Source organism: Cebus imitator, unplaced genomic scaffold (assembly GCF_001604975.1).
Source record: "Cebus imitator isolate Cc_AM_T3 unplaced genomic scaffold, Cebus_imitator-1.0 Scaffold180, whole genome shotgun sequence".
NCBI lineage: Eukaryota > Metazoa > Chordata > Mammalia > Primates > Cebidae > Cebus > Cebus imitator.
In genome coordinates this window covers 272,794-287,921 of record NW_016107495.1, presented here as the reverse complement: position 1 = coordinate 287,921, position 15,128 = coordinate 272,794, and the positions used below count along the sequence as shown (strand labels likewise).

The following is a 15,128-nucleotide window of genomic DNA, read 5'->3' as shown; positions in this document are numbered from 1 at the left end:
CCGCTCCGCCCCGCGGTAAACAGCGGCGGGTCACCCGGCAACGGCCACGGCGCGCCTGGCAACCCCAGCTGGCCCCGCGGTCCTCGCCCCGAAGGCGCCTCCTGTCTCCGCGAACTCTGCAGGGTGACCTCCGCCCCTTGTCCTGGCGCACCGCAGCTCTCTGCCTGGCTGCGTGCGGGATGTGGAGAGGCTCAGATGCCGGACGGAGGCAGAAACTCGCTGCAGAGGCCTGGCGGGATCCCTCTTGCCGTGACCCGGCTTGGAACACGACGCTACTGCAAAGGACAGGCCAGGTCCTCACTTAGGAGGCCGCGCACAAAGCAGCTGCCCCACGGCTCAGGCTCAGAAACCTGAGGGGCCGAAGAGGCCCCAGGAACTCTCTACCCAAGGGTTTCCCCTGCACCCCAGCTCCGAGGGGGCTCCAGGAAAGGGCTCTCCAGTGGGCAGGGCTGAGTGTGGTTGCCTAGGATGCTGTGTATAATTGTGTGCGTATGTGTGTGTATATGTGTGTGTAGGTGTGTATGCACGTGTGTTCATGTATGTGTGTGCATGTGTGTATATGTGTATGCATGCGTGTGTATGTGTGGGGGGTGGGGGTATGTATCTGTGTGTATGTGTATATATGTGTTCATGTATGTGCGTGTGTGTATGTGTGTGTATGTGTGTGTTGTGTTCAATTTACTCCTGAATCTCTAGCTGGTACTTCTCACCTCATTGTGCCCTTCAAACTACTCCACAAGAGTTTTATTGGTAAGGGGCGCAAAGAAAATCATAGAAAGTCTGGGTGTGTGATTTATATTTGTCCCCAGTGCCACCGTTCATTTTGGGGGTGGCATCCGCAGGTGGTGTTTGCCCTGGAGAGCAGGCCTGCGGAAGGCCCACCCCTGTGTACTCCTGCCTCCCTCCCTCCTGTGGCTGTTCCAGCCTCCACATCCAGGTTTTATACAGCCTTGGTGTATAGGGCAGGGCCAGGGCCTTCGGGTTTTCCCTAAGGGGTGAAGGTATGAAGACAGCTTCCACAGTCCAGGCTCTTGGTGACTCGGGTGGAGGCTCCACCACCTCAGCTCCCTCTGCAGCAATCCTGGTGTCATGAAGAAGCCTGGCAGGCCCCTCTTCTTCTCCCGGTCTCGCTTCTTCCCCTCAGATGTCAGATGGAAAGCTGAGAGTCAGGGGGTGAATGAGAAATCAGGGAAGCCTGGAGGCGGCATGGGAGAAAGCCTGGGTTCCAAAGCCCCCAGCCAGCCGGTTCTCTTGGGCCCTCTCTCCCCTCCCTGAGCCGGCCAGACCAAACCCCTGCGGAGCTCCAAAGCTCTGAGCTCTCTTTGAATGAAGGTGAGGGCCTCTAACGCCTGGGCAGATGGCCTGGGGCTGCTGCAGGAGCCTTGACAGGCGATCCTGGGCCCCGGGGGAAGCGGCAGGCCGGAGGGAGGGAGAGAGCTGAGAGTCAGGGGGTGGCTGAGAAGGCAGGGAAGCCTGGAGGCAGCTTGGGAGAAGGCCTGGGGTCCAAAGCCCCAGCAAGCCGGCTCTCCCAGGCCCCCCCTCCCCTCCAGAAGCCGGCCAGACCCAGCCCGTGTCTAGCTCCAGAGCTTCAGGCACGCTCAGGTGGAAGCAAAAGCCCCAGGCACTGGCCCACGGTCCTGAGGCTGCGGCAGTGGGTCTCTACGGGGCGGCCCTGGGGCCCAAAGGAAGTGGCAGGCCTGTGAGAGAGAGAGCTGAGAGTCCGGGGGTGGGTGAGAAGGCAGGGAGGCCTGGAGCCAGCTTGGGAGAAAGCCTGAAGCCCAAAACCCTCAGGAAGCTGCTCTCCCGGACCTTCCCTCCCCTCCAGGGGTCAGCCAGACTCTGCCCCTGCCTAGTTCCAGAGCTCCCGGCTGGCTCTGGGTGGAAACGAAAGCCCCAGCCACCCCAGTCTGGTTCTGTAAATGGCAGTGGATGAAGACCACAGATGCTAATGGGTTCACAGGATGTGGCTGCCACCAGGATTCTCCAAAGACTTTCCCTGGCAAATGCCAGTGAAACAGAGGCGAGCCACAGGCTTCCCAGAGGCTCAAGAAGCAGAAGCACTGAAGCCTGGTGGGAAGGGAGCTCTAGGCAAAGGGATGGTTGCAAACAAACTCAGTGGAAGGAAAACGTCCTCCAGAATGCAGTCATGTCCGTATTTTTCTAAATTCTCCCTGGGGAACTTGTCCTACAATAAGGAAAACATTAGTCAAAGACCCCCAGCCCTGGTGAGGTTGACCACCCACTCCCTCCCTCCCCCATCAGGGCTGCCCAGCCAGTCCTGCTCGTAAACCCACCGCCTACCTGTGTTCTAGTCCATCTGTCTTTTCTGCTTGGGACCTGGTGCCATCCATACCCTATTCATCCCTGAATCTCAACACCTGGCTCTGGAAGGAATTCAGTAAACGTTCATTACATAATTTATATACTGAGTTACCAAAATGGGTAATAGAAGAAAGGAAATTAAAAAGTGGGATATGGCCGGGCACAGTGGCTAACGCCTGTAAACCCAGCACTTTCGGAGGCCGAGACAGGTGGACCACTTGAGGTCAGGAGTTTGAGACCAGCCTGGCCAAAATGGTGAAACCCTGTCTCTACTAAAAATTACAAAAATTAGCCGGGTGTGGTAGCACGTGCCTGTAGTCCCCCTAGTTGGGAGGCTGAGGCAGGAGAATCGCTTGAACCCAGGAGGAGGAGGTTGCAATGAGCCCAGATGACTCCACTGTACTCTCGCCTGGGTGACAGAGTAAGACTCTGTCTCAAAAAAAAAAAATAAAATAAAAGTGGGATCTATCTTAGGTTTCAGAAAGGTCAGCTGACGCCACTGAAACCTGCTAAGTGGAAATGCTACCATTTTATGGATGTGGAAACAGATTCAGCAGAGATCAGTGCCTTCGCTGGGGCAGGTTCATAGGCTTTTTTCTAAAGATGCAAAGGTTATTAGAGGCCTCATGAAATTCACCACCTTCAGAGGAGGACCTCCAGAGAACCAAGGGAGGAGATGTTTTGTTTGTTTGTTTTTAACCTTGTAGCCACCAAGCCTTAAAAACACAGATCCCCTGATGACCTCATGGATAGAAAATGCTAGTTGTTTTTTTTTTTTTTTTTTTAAAGAGACATTAAACTAATTTAGCTTTTGAAATTAGAATTCGCATTCACTTGTATTTAATAAACGGAATACTCTAAAACATTTTTAAATTCAATATGATTAGATAAATGTGAGAAAGGTAAGCAAGAACTGGGTAAGAAAAAGGGCGAAGAAAGAAAAAAACATAACTAGGAAAAGAAAAGGTAGGGCACAGTAGCAAGGAAATATCTAGAAGGAGGAAAGAAAGCTCTTAGGACATCCCGTAGGTTATTTGGAATGTAGAATTCAAAGGCAGTAACCTCTTGTTATCATGCTGTGAAAAATTAGTATTCCTCTTTTTAACCTGTAGATTCTGTTTCAGGTAGATCCCTGAGCTCACTCTTTTATCCTGTCAACTGTAATTGGGCATCCTACCGTGCACAGGATACCATATGGGGCTCTGGGGTGCAGCGATGCTGTGCTCCAGAGTCTCCCTGGGGTCAGTAGCAGAAGAGGCAAGGAGAGCAGTCCTAGGACTCTGTAAGATGAGCGGGGCACGAGCAGCACAGAGGAGAACCCCAACCCAGGCGGGGTGCAGGTGCAGAGGCACCTCCAGGAGCAGGCACTTGAACTGAGTCCACGATAGGGTGGGGGCATTCCACCAAGAGCAAATGGCAAGAACAAGGGTGCAGATGACCCTGCACAGGCTCCAGCATCAGGGATGCCGGCCCCCAGGGTCCCTTTCTTTGGTGTATGCTGCTGGAAGACAGGAGGGGTAACTCTCCTTTGGTCCTTAGAAATTTCACTATAGACATCCCTTCTCCTGCCTCTAGCAGGATTAGAGCAGAAGGCCATTCAATTCTGCTCCTCTGGCTGGAAAGCAAACATTAGCCTGGCTTACCCTAGCTAGCCTGCCTGACCTCCAGCCTTGGGCTGGGGCCAGGTTAGCGCCCTGGATCCTTAAACATGGCCCCTGGTAGCACATAAGAATAAGCCTCTGCTGCCTCCACAACCAGGCATCTCCATCATGCGTGGCCTGGTCCTGAGCTTCCCCTCAGGCAGCAGCCCCAGCCTCTCTGCTTCCTGAGATTCAGAAACAGTGATCCTGGGGCAGAGCTTGGGGCCCAGCCTCTTGGGGGCACAGTCTCCATCAGGGAAGAGGCGGGGGCAGGTGAGCAAATACATCCTCTTCTTCTTGTAGCGTGCCCCTGTGGGTGGGAGTGCCCCCTGCCCTGTACCCACCCCCCCATGCTCATGCCCACTCCTCTCTGCCTACTGCTGGTGGCAGGGCTTGCTTAGCAGGGAAGCAGCAGAGCCCTGCGGGGTGGTGGGCAGAGCTTCCCTTCTAGGAGCTGGGAGAAGACACCTGAAGCTGGATAGGGCTTTATCTGGGAGCCGGTGGCTGCTGAATAATGAATTCCAACTCTGCTGCACTCCCGGGCTGCACACTGCGTGCACACGCACGCGCACACGCACACACACACACACACACACATGCTGGGCTGACAACTTGGAGGGGCGGGGGCTGGCAGGGCTGTGAGGTTCTGTGAGTCGCTGCAGGAGCAGCTTAGCTCGGCTTGGTTGCCTTGGTCTCTGTGGGCAGCATTGGAGGGGGGTCAGGAAGAGGAGGAGGAGGCGGCGGCAGAGAAGAGAGAGGCGTGTGAGCCACACTCCACGGGCTAGCTCCTTCCTGCTGCTCTTGCCTGGCGGTGCCAGGCAGCCTGCACTGGCATGGCCCTGCTCGTCCACCTCAAGACGGTCTCGGAGCTGCGGGGCAGGGGCGACCGGATCGCCAAAGTGACTTTCCGAGGTAGGGAAGACCCTGTCTCAGAGGGACGCCAGCTCTGACAGCTGGACCAGCCCATGTTCTGGAGGCGGCTGGGGATAGGACAGGGCTGCGAGGAGGGGTGGGAAAAGTTCTAGCAGGGGCTGGGGTGACGAGCCTTTTCACAGGTAGCCATTTGCCTGGGACTGACTGGTCATGGTGATTTCTGGAAAATCAGGGTCTCCTTGCACTTGCCAACATGCCAGTGCCTGGGCAGGGTGCAGAGCCCTCCGCCTGGGGAGGCACAAGTGAGGATCACATCACTGGGCTCAGGGAGACCCCGGAACCCCTCCTCCTCTTTCTCCCTCTCCTGCAGGCTGATTTCCTTGAGCACAGGGTAGGGGCTGGGTCTGGAGCCTGGGACTCCCAGGGTGTCTGGGAGAAAACAGGTAGCCAGTAGCTCCTTGGGCCCCAGCATCATGGGGGACACTGTTGGCTTCTCTTAGATCTATTCATGGGTGGGGACCCTGGGAACATCCAGCTTATCTTCTGCCAAGTCTTTTTCCATCCTTTTCACTCGTGTGTTCAGTGACTATTTATCAGGGTCTACTGTATGCCAAGGAGAGGGCTAGAAACACAGAGCCGAGCACAACCCAGCCCCGGCCCCAAGGAGCCTGCATATGTTGGGCAGGTGTGGGACAAGCAGGACAGGCATGTGAGACAGAGGATGGGGTGAGCCCAGCATGCCAGCTACAGAAGCAGCACCCTCACCCAGGCTGGTGGCTGGTGGTCAAGGAAGAATTCCCGGAGGAAGCAACACTCAGCTGATACCCGAGGGCCCAGCAGGAGGGAGCTAGGGGAGGAGGTAAGGACCGGGCAGGCAGAGGGAACAGTGTGCTCAGGGCTGAGAGAGGAGCTGAGACTCTGGAACTGAAAGAGGCTTTATGTGTCTACAGCGCAGAGAAGGTGCAGGAGCAGAGGCTGGAGAGCCAGGCAGGGCAAGGAGGTGAGGCTGGACCTGCCCCCGAGGGCAGTGGAGCCCCTGAGCATTTTAACTGGGGAAAGGCAGGGCCAGGCTGACTCTGTCCTTTACCACCCACCTCTGCCTCTCCATGTGGTTGCTGCCCAGCCCTGGGGGTTGGGAGTACTTTTCACTAGACGTGGACCCTTCTCCCAAGAGAGGGGTCTGAGAGTGGGGGTGGGGATGAGGAGGTGAGGAGGGGGCAGAGAGGACCCCACCATTCTGAAGAGCAAAGTGAGCCTCGGGGCCCAGGCTGGACATGGTGCCTGAACCTCTGTTGGAAGGGAGGGGAGAAGCCATTGGCAGAACATTCCAGCAGGAACCCCGGGGCACCCACAGCACCTCCTCAGAGACCCTGGGAGGCCCACACTGCACTTGTGTTCATAGCGACAGGCAGGGGTAGAAGTGATGGCAGTATCCCTGCTGGCCAGAGGAGGTCAGGCGGGGGGAGGCGGGGGGAGGCGGGGGGAGGCGGGGGGAGGCGGGGGGAGGCGGGGGGAGGCGGGGGGAGGCAGTGGGTCTGGGTTGCCTGTTGCCTCCCACCCCAACCCAGTGCCTGCTTTCTCTACAGCACCCTCATCTCCTCTGTGTGCCACCTGCCGGCTCATGCTGGCTTTAGAAAAGCAAATGTGTCCTTTCGTCTGCGAAATGTGGCCCTGAGCCCCACGGGCAGCACGGGGTGGGGCTGTTAAGCTACAGGTTGCCATCCTGTTGCGGCTGTGCTGGGACAGTCCAGACTGCACCAGACAGGCCCATTTGCAGGCCGAGAAACCAAGGCTTAGGGGTGAAACACTGTGCGTGGCATTCACAGAGGTGCCGAGGCACAGTGCTCCCAGCTCTCAGGACCTCATCCCGAGTGCTCAGTCCTGCAAGCTCTTTATCTCTCGCTGGGCCACCGGGAGGCCAGCACCTTATCAATCTGACACCCATCTCCTCCTTGGAGCAGTGAAGGAGCTGGGCCTTCAGCCTCACTGACCACACAGGAATTAGCCTGTTTGCAACCCCTGCTCTCCAGACTGAGTGGAGAAGTCACTTCCAAGCTCCACATTGGCAGGAGGTGGCCATGGGCAGAGCTCCTGGAGAAGGGCACCGGGCAGCAGGAACAGGCAGATGGCAAGCAGTTTCCAGAAAGTTCCTTTATTACAACCAGAGGTGTCTCAGCTGCTCACTTGCTGTGTCCAGCAGTTGACAGCTGTAGGCGTCCCCAAAGACCAACCCTGACCACAACTCAGAGGGATCAGACCTGCTCTACAGTGTTCCACAGCCTCTCCCGGCACACAGCCACTGGGGGCCAAGCAGGTCCTCTGCAGGGAAAGCCAGAAACTGGCAAACACACAGAGGGAGACACTGGCCCCAGGTTCCCCAAGCCTTTTGAGTGAAGCTTAATGTCAGGGTGGGTGAGGAAGCCCTCCGTGAGCTGTGCCCATTGGCAGTGGCCCCAGGTAGGCCAGAGCAGCTGGTTGACATACGGCTTGCCTTTCTGTGCTGTGCCATCCAGATCCAGGACACTAAGGAAAGAGCCCTGCTGGGCTATCGTGGCCCTCGGTCCTACCTGGGTTCTGCCACTTACTTTGCCTGACTCTCAGTTTCCTCATCTGTAAAATGGACATGATAGTAACACTCACTTCACTAGATTGCTTCAGGGAACCATAGGTATGGAAGAATTTGAGGAAAGAGTATCCAAATGGCCTATGTGTTTGTGAGTCAATCATTCTCGTTCTCCTTGGGAGCAGCTGCCGGCCCCTGAGGTATCTTTTCTCCAGCTCAGCTTCCTCCCTCTGTAGGCCAGGAGTGAGCAGAGGCCCCCGTGTGACATATAAAGGGAAGAGGAGAGCGTGTCTGAGGGGTTCCAGTCTGTGCCAGGAGCAGGCAGGCTGGGCCTGGCCTCTGCTCTGCAGGAGCCTCCACTAAGATGTTCCTCATTAACCCAGGCAGGCAGACCCCCGACCCCTGTTTGCATCTGGCTGGGCATGCACCAGCTTTGCCTGTGGCCACCTCTTCTCCCACCACCCTCAGGTCAGTCGGCCCCAGGCTCAGGCTTGCTCAGTGCTCCCAGCCAGCTCTGTATCTAGCTCTTAGCTCTTACTGCCCCGGCCACTCCTAAGCTGGTCCCACCCTGTTTGTGCATTTCCTGAACATGCCGATGTCTGTGCACAGGCCTGGGACCCTGAGGTGAACGGGTCGGCCTGGCCCTCCAGGAGTTACAACCCCATTGGGTCAGACAGGAGGTAGAGAGTCCTGGGTGAGCCTCGATTGTGCCTGCAGGCCACGGGGCTCAGCCGGGTTTCCCATTAACAAGATGGAGACAGTGGTCCTCATTTAGCTCAGAGGCCCGCAGTTCCCAGGAGTAATCAGGAGTTGGCTGTCTGGGAAGGAGCCGTCTTGACCACAGGTTGCTACTCAAAGAGAGGAAGTATTCGAATCAGATGTTCCTTTATCAACTCCTGAGATGGTTTCTGCAAAAAGGGTACTCCGTGGACAGATTGCTACGGGAGTACTCTTTCTGCAGGGAGTAAAAAGAATTGCTTTGCTGAGAGATCCTTTGTTGCAGAAGATAATCATTTTTCTTTGCGGCACGGAGCATCTATTTCCAACCACAGACCCACGGAACGCAGGGCGAATGGTCTCGAGGTTCTTTTAGTCCAATCTCCTGTCCAGTGCTGAGCCCCGAGGCTGGGGGACCTGGGCTGCCAGGGAACCACGTGACCGGGCCAGCCTTGATGTCTCCCTTCTCTTTCCATCCCCTAAGCCTTCTTGACAAAACCTGCGGTTTGGGGATTTTCTGTGTGAGGCAGGGACGTCTGAAGGCCAGGCCTGGCTTCCACATAATTCACCTGGGCTGGGAATTGGCGCAAAGCTTTGCAAGGCCAATGCCCCCTCTGCCTTTTCATTCTTACTCCTCTTCACACCCTAACCCCGACTCCCATCCTGCTGTGTTCCCACTACATTCAACTTCTAGCCATTCCCAAAAGATACCACACCCTTTTACACCTCCAAGCCTTGAGACATTGATCATGTTTCTTCTGCCTGGAATGACTGCCACCCCCCACCTAGAGAACACCCATTAGTTCTGCTCGTCCTTCAAGGCCCAGCTCATGTGCCACCGCCTCCATGAAGCCTTCCCCTCTTCTAGCAGCACTTCACGCACATTCTTCCTACTGCTCTGCCACGGCACATTGCAGTTTAGAAACTGGCCACACCTTGGAATGCTGCCCTGACTTTTGAGCCTCTTCAAGACAGACATCAGACATGGTTTCTGTCTCAGAGGCATTTGCTGTGTCATGGGTCTGAGCTCTTCCACTGTGGCCCTGCCACTCTTTGGTTCCATTTCCCCAACTGCGAGCTCCCACCCCACAACTTTCTGTCCAAGGAGGATCAAGGGACTGGAAAAAGCCTCAAGAGTCAAGAACTAAGAATCCTGGCTCTTACTCCCTCTATCAACTTCCCCAGCCCAGAGAATCTTCCAGGGCTCCAGAGAGGCTTAATAAATATTAGCAAGTTCAGCTCCAGCCCATAGGTGGGAAGCAAGAGCAATTGCATGTGTCAGCCAGAGTCAGTTAGGGGAAGACAGAGGAAGTAGGAAGGGCAGATGGGAAGGGAGGTAGGAGCAGGCTCTGAGTTGGCCCCTAGAGCCCAGAAGTGAGGCAGGAGTTTTTATTGAGCTGGGGAATGGGTAGTATTTAAGAAGCCATTGAAGGATCATGCTCATTGGCAGGAACAAAGGCCATGAAAGGGCCGGGCATGGTGGCTCATGCCTCTTTCCGAGCCTTACTATGACTACACATGGTGCAGGGTGGGGGACGGGGCAGGGGCTCAGCATCTGACAGAGGAGAAGAAATATATACACAACCGGGGCGCGGTGGCTCACACCTGTAATCCCAGCACTTTGGGAGGCTGAGGCGGGTGGATCACGAAGTCAAGAGATTGAGACCATCCTGGCCAACGTGGTGAAACCCTGTCTCTACTAAAAATACTAAAATTAGCTGGGCATGTTGGTGCACACCTGTAATCCCAGCTACTTGGGAAGCTGAGGCAGGAGAATCACTTGAACCCAGGAGATGGAGGTTGCAGTGAGCTGATATCATGCCTCTGCATTCCAGCCTGGCGACAGAGCAAGACTCCGTCTCAAAATATATATATATATATATATATATATATATATATATATGCATATACACAGAGGTGAAATGAGGGCAGTATACAGGAGGGCCGCGGTATGCTCAGGGGTGGGGGTAAATCACAACAATGTTCAGAGGATGACAGCTTACTTAGAGCTACAGAGCCCGGGGAAGTCTTCCTTAGCAGGAAGAGGAGCAAGAGGAGGAAGTGTGTAAGCCGGGTCTTGAAAATCCGTGCCTGTCTGCACCCATGGAGATGCAGGAGGTGAGGAATTGGTGATGGAGGAAGGTGAAGTCATTCTGGGTGAGGGACTGACCAGACCAGAGGCTGGAAGAGGAGAATTGCAGCCAAGTACTGTGACGAGGAAGCCACATCACGTAGCTGGAGCAGAGGCTATAGAAAGTGGCAGAGGGAGAGCAACTAGGAAAGGCACAGTGGGCCTGGTGAGTGAATGTGCAGGAGGAGCTGCAGCTGAGGCCCTGGGGACGAGATTTCCCCTTACTGTTGGCTGCAGGCACCACCTCAGACTCCACATTAGATTTATTTTCCCAAGAAAAATGAGGGCTCTCTCCCTCTTGATGATAAATATATCTACTATTTGGAAACTTACCTGCCGTCCCTGGTAAAGGAGGCAGAATGCCCAGTGACCCCATCCCTGAGATGCTCCTTCAATGCCTAGGCCTGCCTATGGGCTCTGGTCCAGCCTAGCACCCCTCTGTTGGAAGATGTGGGGTTGGCATCGTCCCTGCTGAAGGCGGCAATGCAGGGGACCCTTACGACGACCTTGGCAGCCTGTGGCTGGCTATGGACACAGCCCTACGCTTTTGCTGTAGACCCAAGAGATATGCTCCCTGCAGCCTCCATTCTTCGAGCACACTCAGATCCCCTCACCACACCTGGGGGAAATTTCTGCCTAAAGCCCCACGTAGAGAGTGTTCTCTCTTCCTCCCTCCCCCAGAGCAAGCCACTGCACGCCAGAGAACAGCAGGCAGAGCACACAGAAAATTTCCCAGGCTTCTCCTGCTTTGATAAGTAAGAGTGTGTTTTCATGTAATGGAAATGATGGTAAAACTGTCTTCTGCTGCAAAAGCCCTCAGGAAAAAGCTGCCAGAAGTGTGCTCAAGAACAGACTTGCAAGCCATTTCTCTGAACTGGGAAGTCTTGGTTATCTTAGCCATCTTTACTGACCACACAAAAGCCACACCTCTCCCACACACTCCCATCCCTGGGTCTCTCTCTTTCTCTCTCTTTTTTTTTTTTTTCCTGTTGCCCAGGCTGGAATGCAGTGGCACAATCATGGTTCACTGCAACCTCAGCTTCCCAGGTTCAAATGATGCTCCCACCTCAGCCTCCTGAGTAGCTGAGATTACAGGCATACACTACCACGCTCAGCTAATTTTTGTATTTTCAGTAGAGATGGGGTTTCACCATGTTGCCCAGGCTGGTCTTGAACTCCTGGGCTCAAGTAATCTGCCTGCTTCAGCCTCCCAAAGTGCTGGGATTATAGATGTAAGCCACTGCACTTGGCCTTATCTTTTTTTTTAATTTTTTATATAAAAAACCTCAAATATATATAAGAGCGGGGAGAGCAGTCTCATGGCCCCATGTTCTCCCATCCAATTTCAGCTGCCATGGATTCATGACCAATTTTGCTTCATTTGCATCCCATCCTACTTCCCCACCCCAAATTACTTTGAAGAAAATCCCAAACCCCATACCATTCCATGTGTAAATATCCAGTACATAGCTATACAAGATAAGAACTGGAAGAAATACCACATACTTTGTCATTTTAAAGAAATTAATAACAATTCCTTAGTACTATCAACTAATCAGGCAGTGATCAATTTCCTAATTGTCAATGTCATAATTTTTTCCCCAATTTATTAGAAGCTTCATTTTAATGTGTTTTGTAAATCAGGTATTGAATCATGTATTCACTCGTTCTGTTGATGGACAGCTGTGTGCCAGGCACTATTCCAGGCACTGGGGGATGGCGGGGTAATGAGACAGACGTGGTTCTCGTCCTCAAAGGGGGAAGATGACTGCTGCACCTATCATCATGAGGAGCATTCTGGAAAGAAAGGCACAGGTGCCCGGGCAGCTCATGGCGAGGAAACCCACTTAGCCCAGGAGGCCAGGAACCCACACCAGTAGGTGAGCCAGAGTCAGTTAGAGGAAGATAGAGGAAGGGTAGATGGGAAGGGAGGTAGGAGCAGGTTCCCACTTGGCCACCAGAGCCCAGAAGTGAGTCAGGAGTTTGTATTGAGCAGGGGGAATCCGTGGTATTTAAGAAGCCTTTGAAGGATTGCAGCTCGGAACAAAGGCCACAAAAGGGCCCAGCGCAGTGGCTCACGCCTGTAATCCCAGCACTTTGGGAGGCCAAGGTGGGGGGCGGGTGGGGGGGACCACTTGAGGCCAGGAGTTTGAGACCTGCCTGGCCAACATGGTGAAACCCTATCTCTGCTAAAAATACAAAAATTAGCCAGGCATGGTGGTACATGCCTGTAATCCCAGCTACTCAGGAGGCTGAGGAGAATCACTTGAACCCAGGAGGCAGAGGTTATAGTAAGCCAAGATTGTGCCACTGTACTTCAGCCTGGGTGACAGAGTGAGACTCTGTCTCAAATAAAAAGCCATGAAAGGCTTCATCCTAGGCAGAGGGTCTGGGGGCTAACACTAGTGCAGCTGTGCGCCAGGCCAGGTGTGGAGATGCATCAGGGGAGGGTGGAGGGGAGGCTAGAAGGCAGGGCGGGTGGGGGAAGCAGCCAGACACGGAGGGTCTTTGGTGTCACACTGGAGACACTGTTAGCAGGAGAATAGGATGCTAAGATCTTGTTTTGGAGAGAAGATTCTAGAGGTGAGGACTGTGGGCAGGGGTGACGGGGAGGCACCCAGGGCAGGCAGAGGGCTGAGAGCCCCAGTAGGCAGGCATGAGAGAGGAAGGAGCAGTGCTGGAATCCCGGAGTGAGTGAGAGGGCAGGACAAGTGGCCTCAGGACAAGAGTACACTGTGGCCTGGGGGGACACCACGGACCCAGGGATTTGGGGTACAGGGCCTTAGTCAATTCTCTAGATTCCTGCCAGCTGCTGACACCCTGAATTCTGGCAAACATGAGGACATCAGGGTGAAAACACCCGGAGCCGTCATCATCCAGGTGGATGCCTTGAGGGCACGCCCCTTGGCTGCTTTCCCAGGGACAGTACAAAGCATGGCACAGAACAGACCTGGCATAGAAGTGGGAGCAAGGAACACCACCTGTGGGTGCAGGAGCAGTGATCAGTTAGCAACAGGGCCCCTGCAGCCTGCCACCCAGGCAGCACCAGACAGTGACCCATTTATCTCCATGGCAGTTCCAGAAAAGGCTCCTGAGACAGGGACTATCATGTGATCATTTTTACCCTAGACCACTTGACCGCTTTCTGTCTGAAATGATCAACCCACTAGATGCTGGCTCAACAGTCCTCGTTTCTATTTTATTTTCTTTTATTTCAAAGCAGAAGGGCTAATCCGCTGAGTTGGAAATCAGTGTTCACCCGCTGGCTTTTTTTCTAAACCAAAGTTTAAGATAAAGTCAGGGCTGCAGTTTCAACAATATTTTTACCCTGTCAGAGGGTAGAAGAGTCCCCCTCCCATTATACCTCATTGTACTCCCAGTGCCTGGCACAGAATGGGTACCCTACACACTTGTGGATCACTGGGACCACTAGCTTAAGACCCAGCAGTTGTTGACTGTGTGGGTGGCACTGTCCCAGGCTCAAAGACAAACACCACAGGCCCTCCCTGCCTCAGTGCCAGGGTCTGAAAAATGGGAACCAGCACTCTCAGTTGCAGGGCAAAGCCAGAGTTTGAGTGAGGGTGTGGAAGAAGTACGGGTTCCAGCCGAGCCACAGAGAGGGGGTTTATCATCCCTGCCCTGCCCCTGCCTCTCAGACGAGTCCCTGACCCAAGCCCAAGTTTCCATGGTGTAAACCCAGATGTTAGCAGGGTGGGTTGAGGGGAAATACATGAGTGGAGGCAGAAATGACATTGGAGTACAATTTGTGGAAAATAAAGGGTTATAGTTCCATGAGGCCTGCATTTAACGGAGAAATGGGGAAAGTGAAGGGGTAACCTTCTCCAGCAAGAGACCCAGGGACTCTATAGCATCCCAAGTCTGGCTCTGTGAGTCACTGGTGATTTTCGGAGAGTACACTATGTGAGAAATGTGAGGAATCGCTGCTTTCTTGGACAACTCTTTGAATTGAATTTCTTTCTTCTACCATGCCATCAACTGTCATTATAAAATTGAAGATGTGTTCCTCATGGGGAAAAAAAGTGTTATTACCAGAGATAATCACAAACAACTAGACAGAAAAATCACACCACTGTCAACCACCTTGACGTAACTGTCATTTCCAGAACATTACACATCCAAAACTGAAAAATATGCATTCTTCTTAAATGCACATAGAACACTCGCCAAGACAGACCATATGCTGGGCAATTAGACGAGTCTCAATACATTTCAAAAGACTAAACATCTTATAAAGCATGTTCTTTGACTATAGTGGAATCAACTAAAAATCAACAACAGGAGGATATCTTTGAAAGTTCCAAATATTTGTAAATTAATACCCTTCTTAACCTATGGTCAAAGAAGAAAATAAAAGAGAACTCATCAAACATTTTAAACTGAATTATAATGAAAATACAACATATTAACATTTATCATTTTAAGTACTTATAGTAGGAAAGAAGAAAAGTGTAAAATTGTAATCTGGGTTTCTGCCTTAAAAAAATACCAAAAGAGGCCAGGTGCGGTGGCTCACGCCTGTAATCCCAACACTTTGGGAGGTCAAGGCGGGCAGATCCTGAGGTCAGGAGTTTGAGACCAGCCTGGCCAACATGGTGAAAACCCGTCTCTACTAAAAATACAAACACTAGCTGGGCATGGTGTAGGGCACCTGTAGTCCCAGCTACTCGGGAGGCTGAGGCGGGAGAATCGGTTGAACCCTGGAGGCAGAGGTTGCAGTGAGCTGAGATTGTGCCATTGCACTCTAGCCTGGTGACAGAGCAATACTCTGTTTCAAAAAAGCTACTAAAAGAAAAGTAAATTCAACCCAAATCTTGAAAACATTATACTTAATGAAAGAAGCCAGACACAAAAGACCACATAT

At 53.3% G+C, this 15,128-nt stretch overlaps 1 protein-coding gene across 8 annotated transcripts in view; it reads left to right on the top strand.

Annotated features, from left to right (window-relative positions):
• The first annotated feature begins 4,570 nt into the window (after positions 1-4,570).
• The window catches only part of OTOF (otoferlin), a 99,256-nt gene continuing 88,698 nt past the window's right edge, over positions 4,571-15,128 (top strand). For 4 of the 8 annotated variants that reach the window (XM_037744609.1, XM_037744614.1, XM_037744610.1 and 1 more), the window contains exon 1: positions 4,571-4,874. In XM_037744609.1, coding sequence (XP_037600537.1) covers positions 4,796-4,874 — 79 coding nt within the window. In that variant the 5' untranslated portion in view covers positions 4,571-4,795. The remainder of the gene's footprint in view (positions 4,875-15,128) is intronic. The other 4 variants (XM_017545538.2, XM_017545540.2, XM_037744611.1 and 1 more) reach the window with 2 other exon arrangements.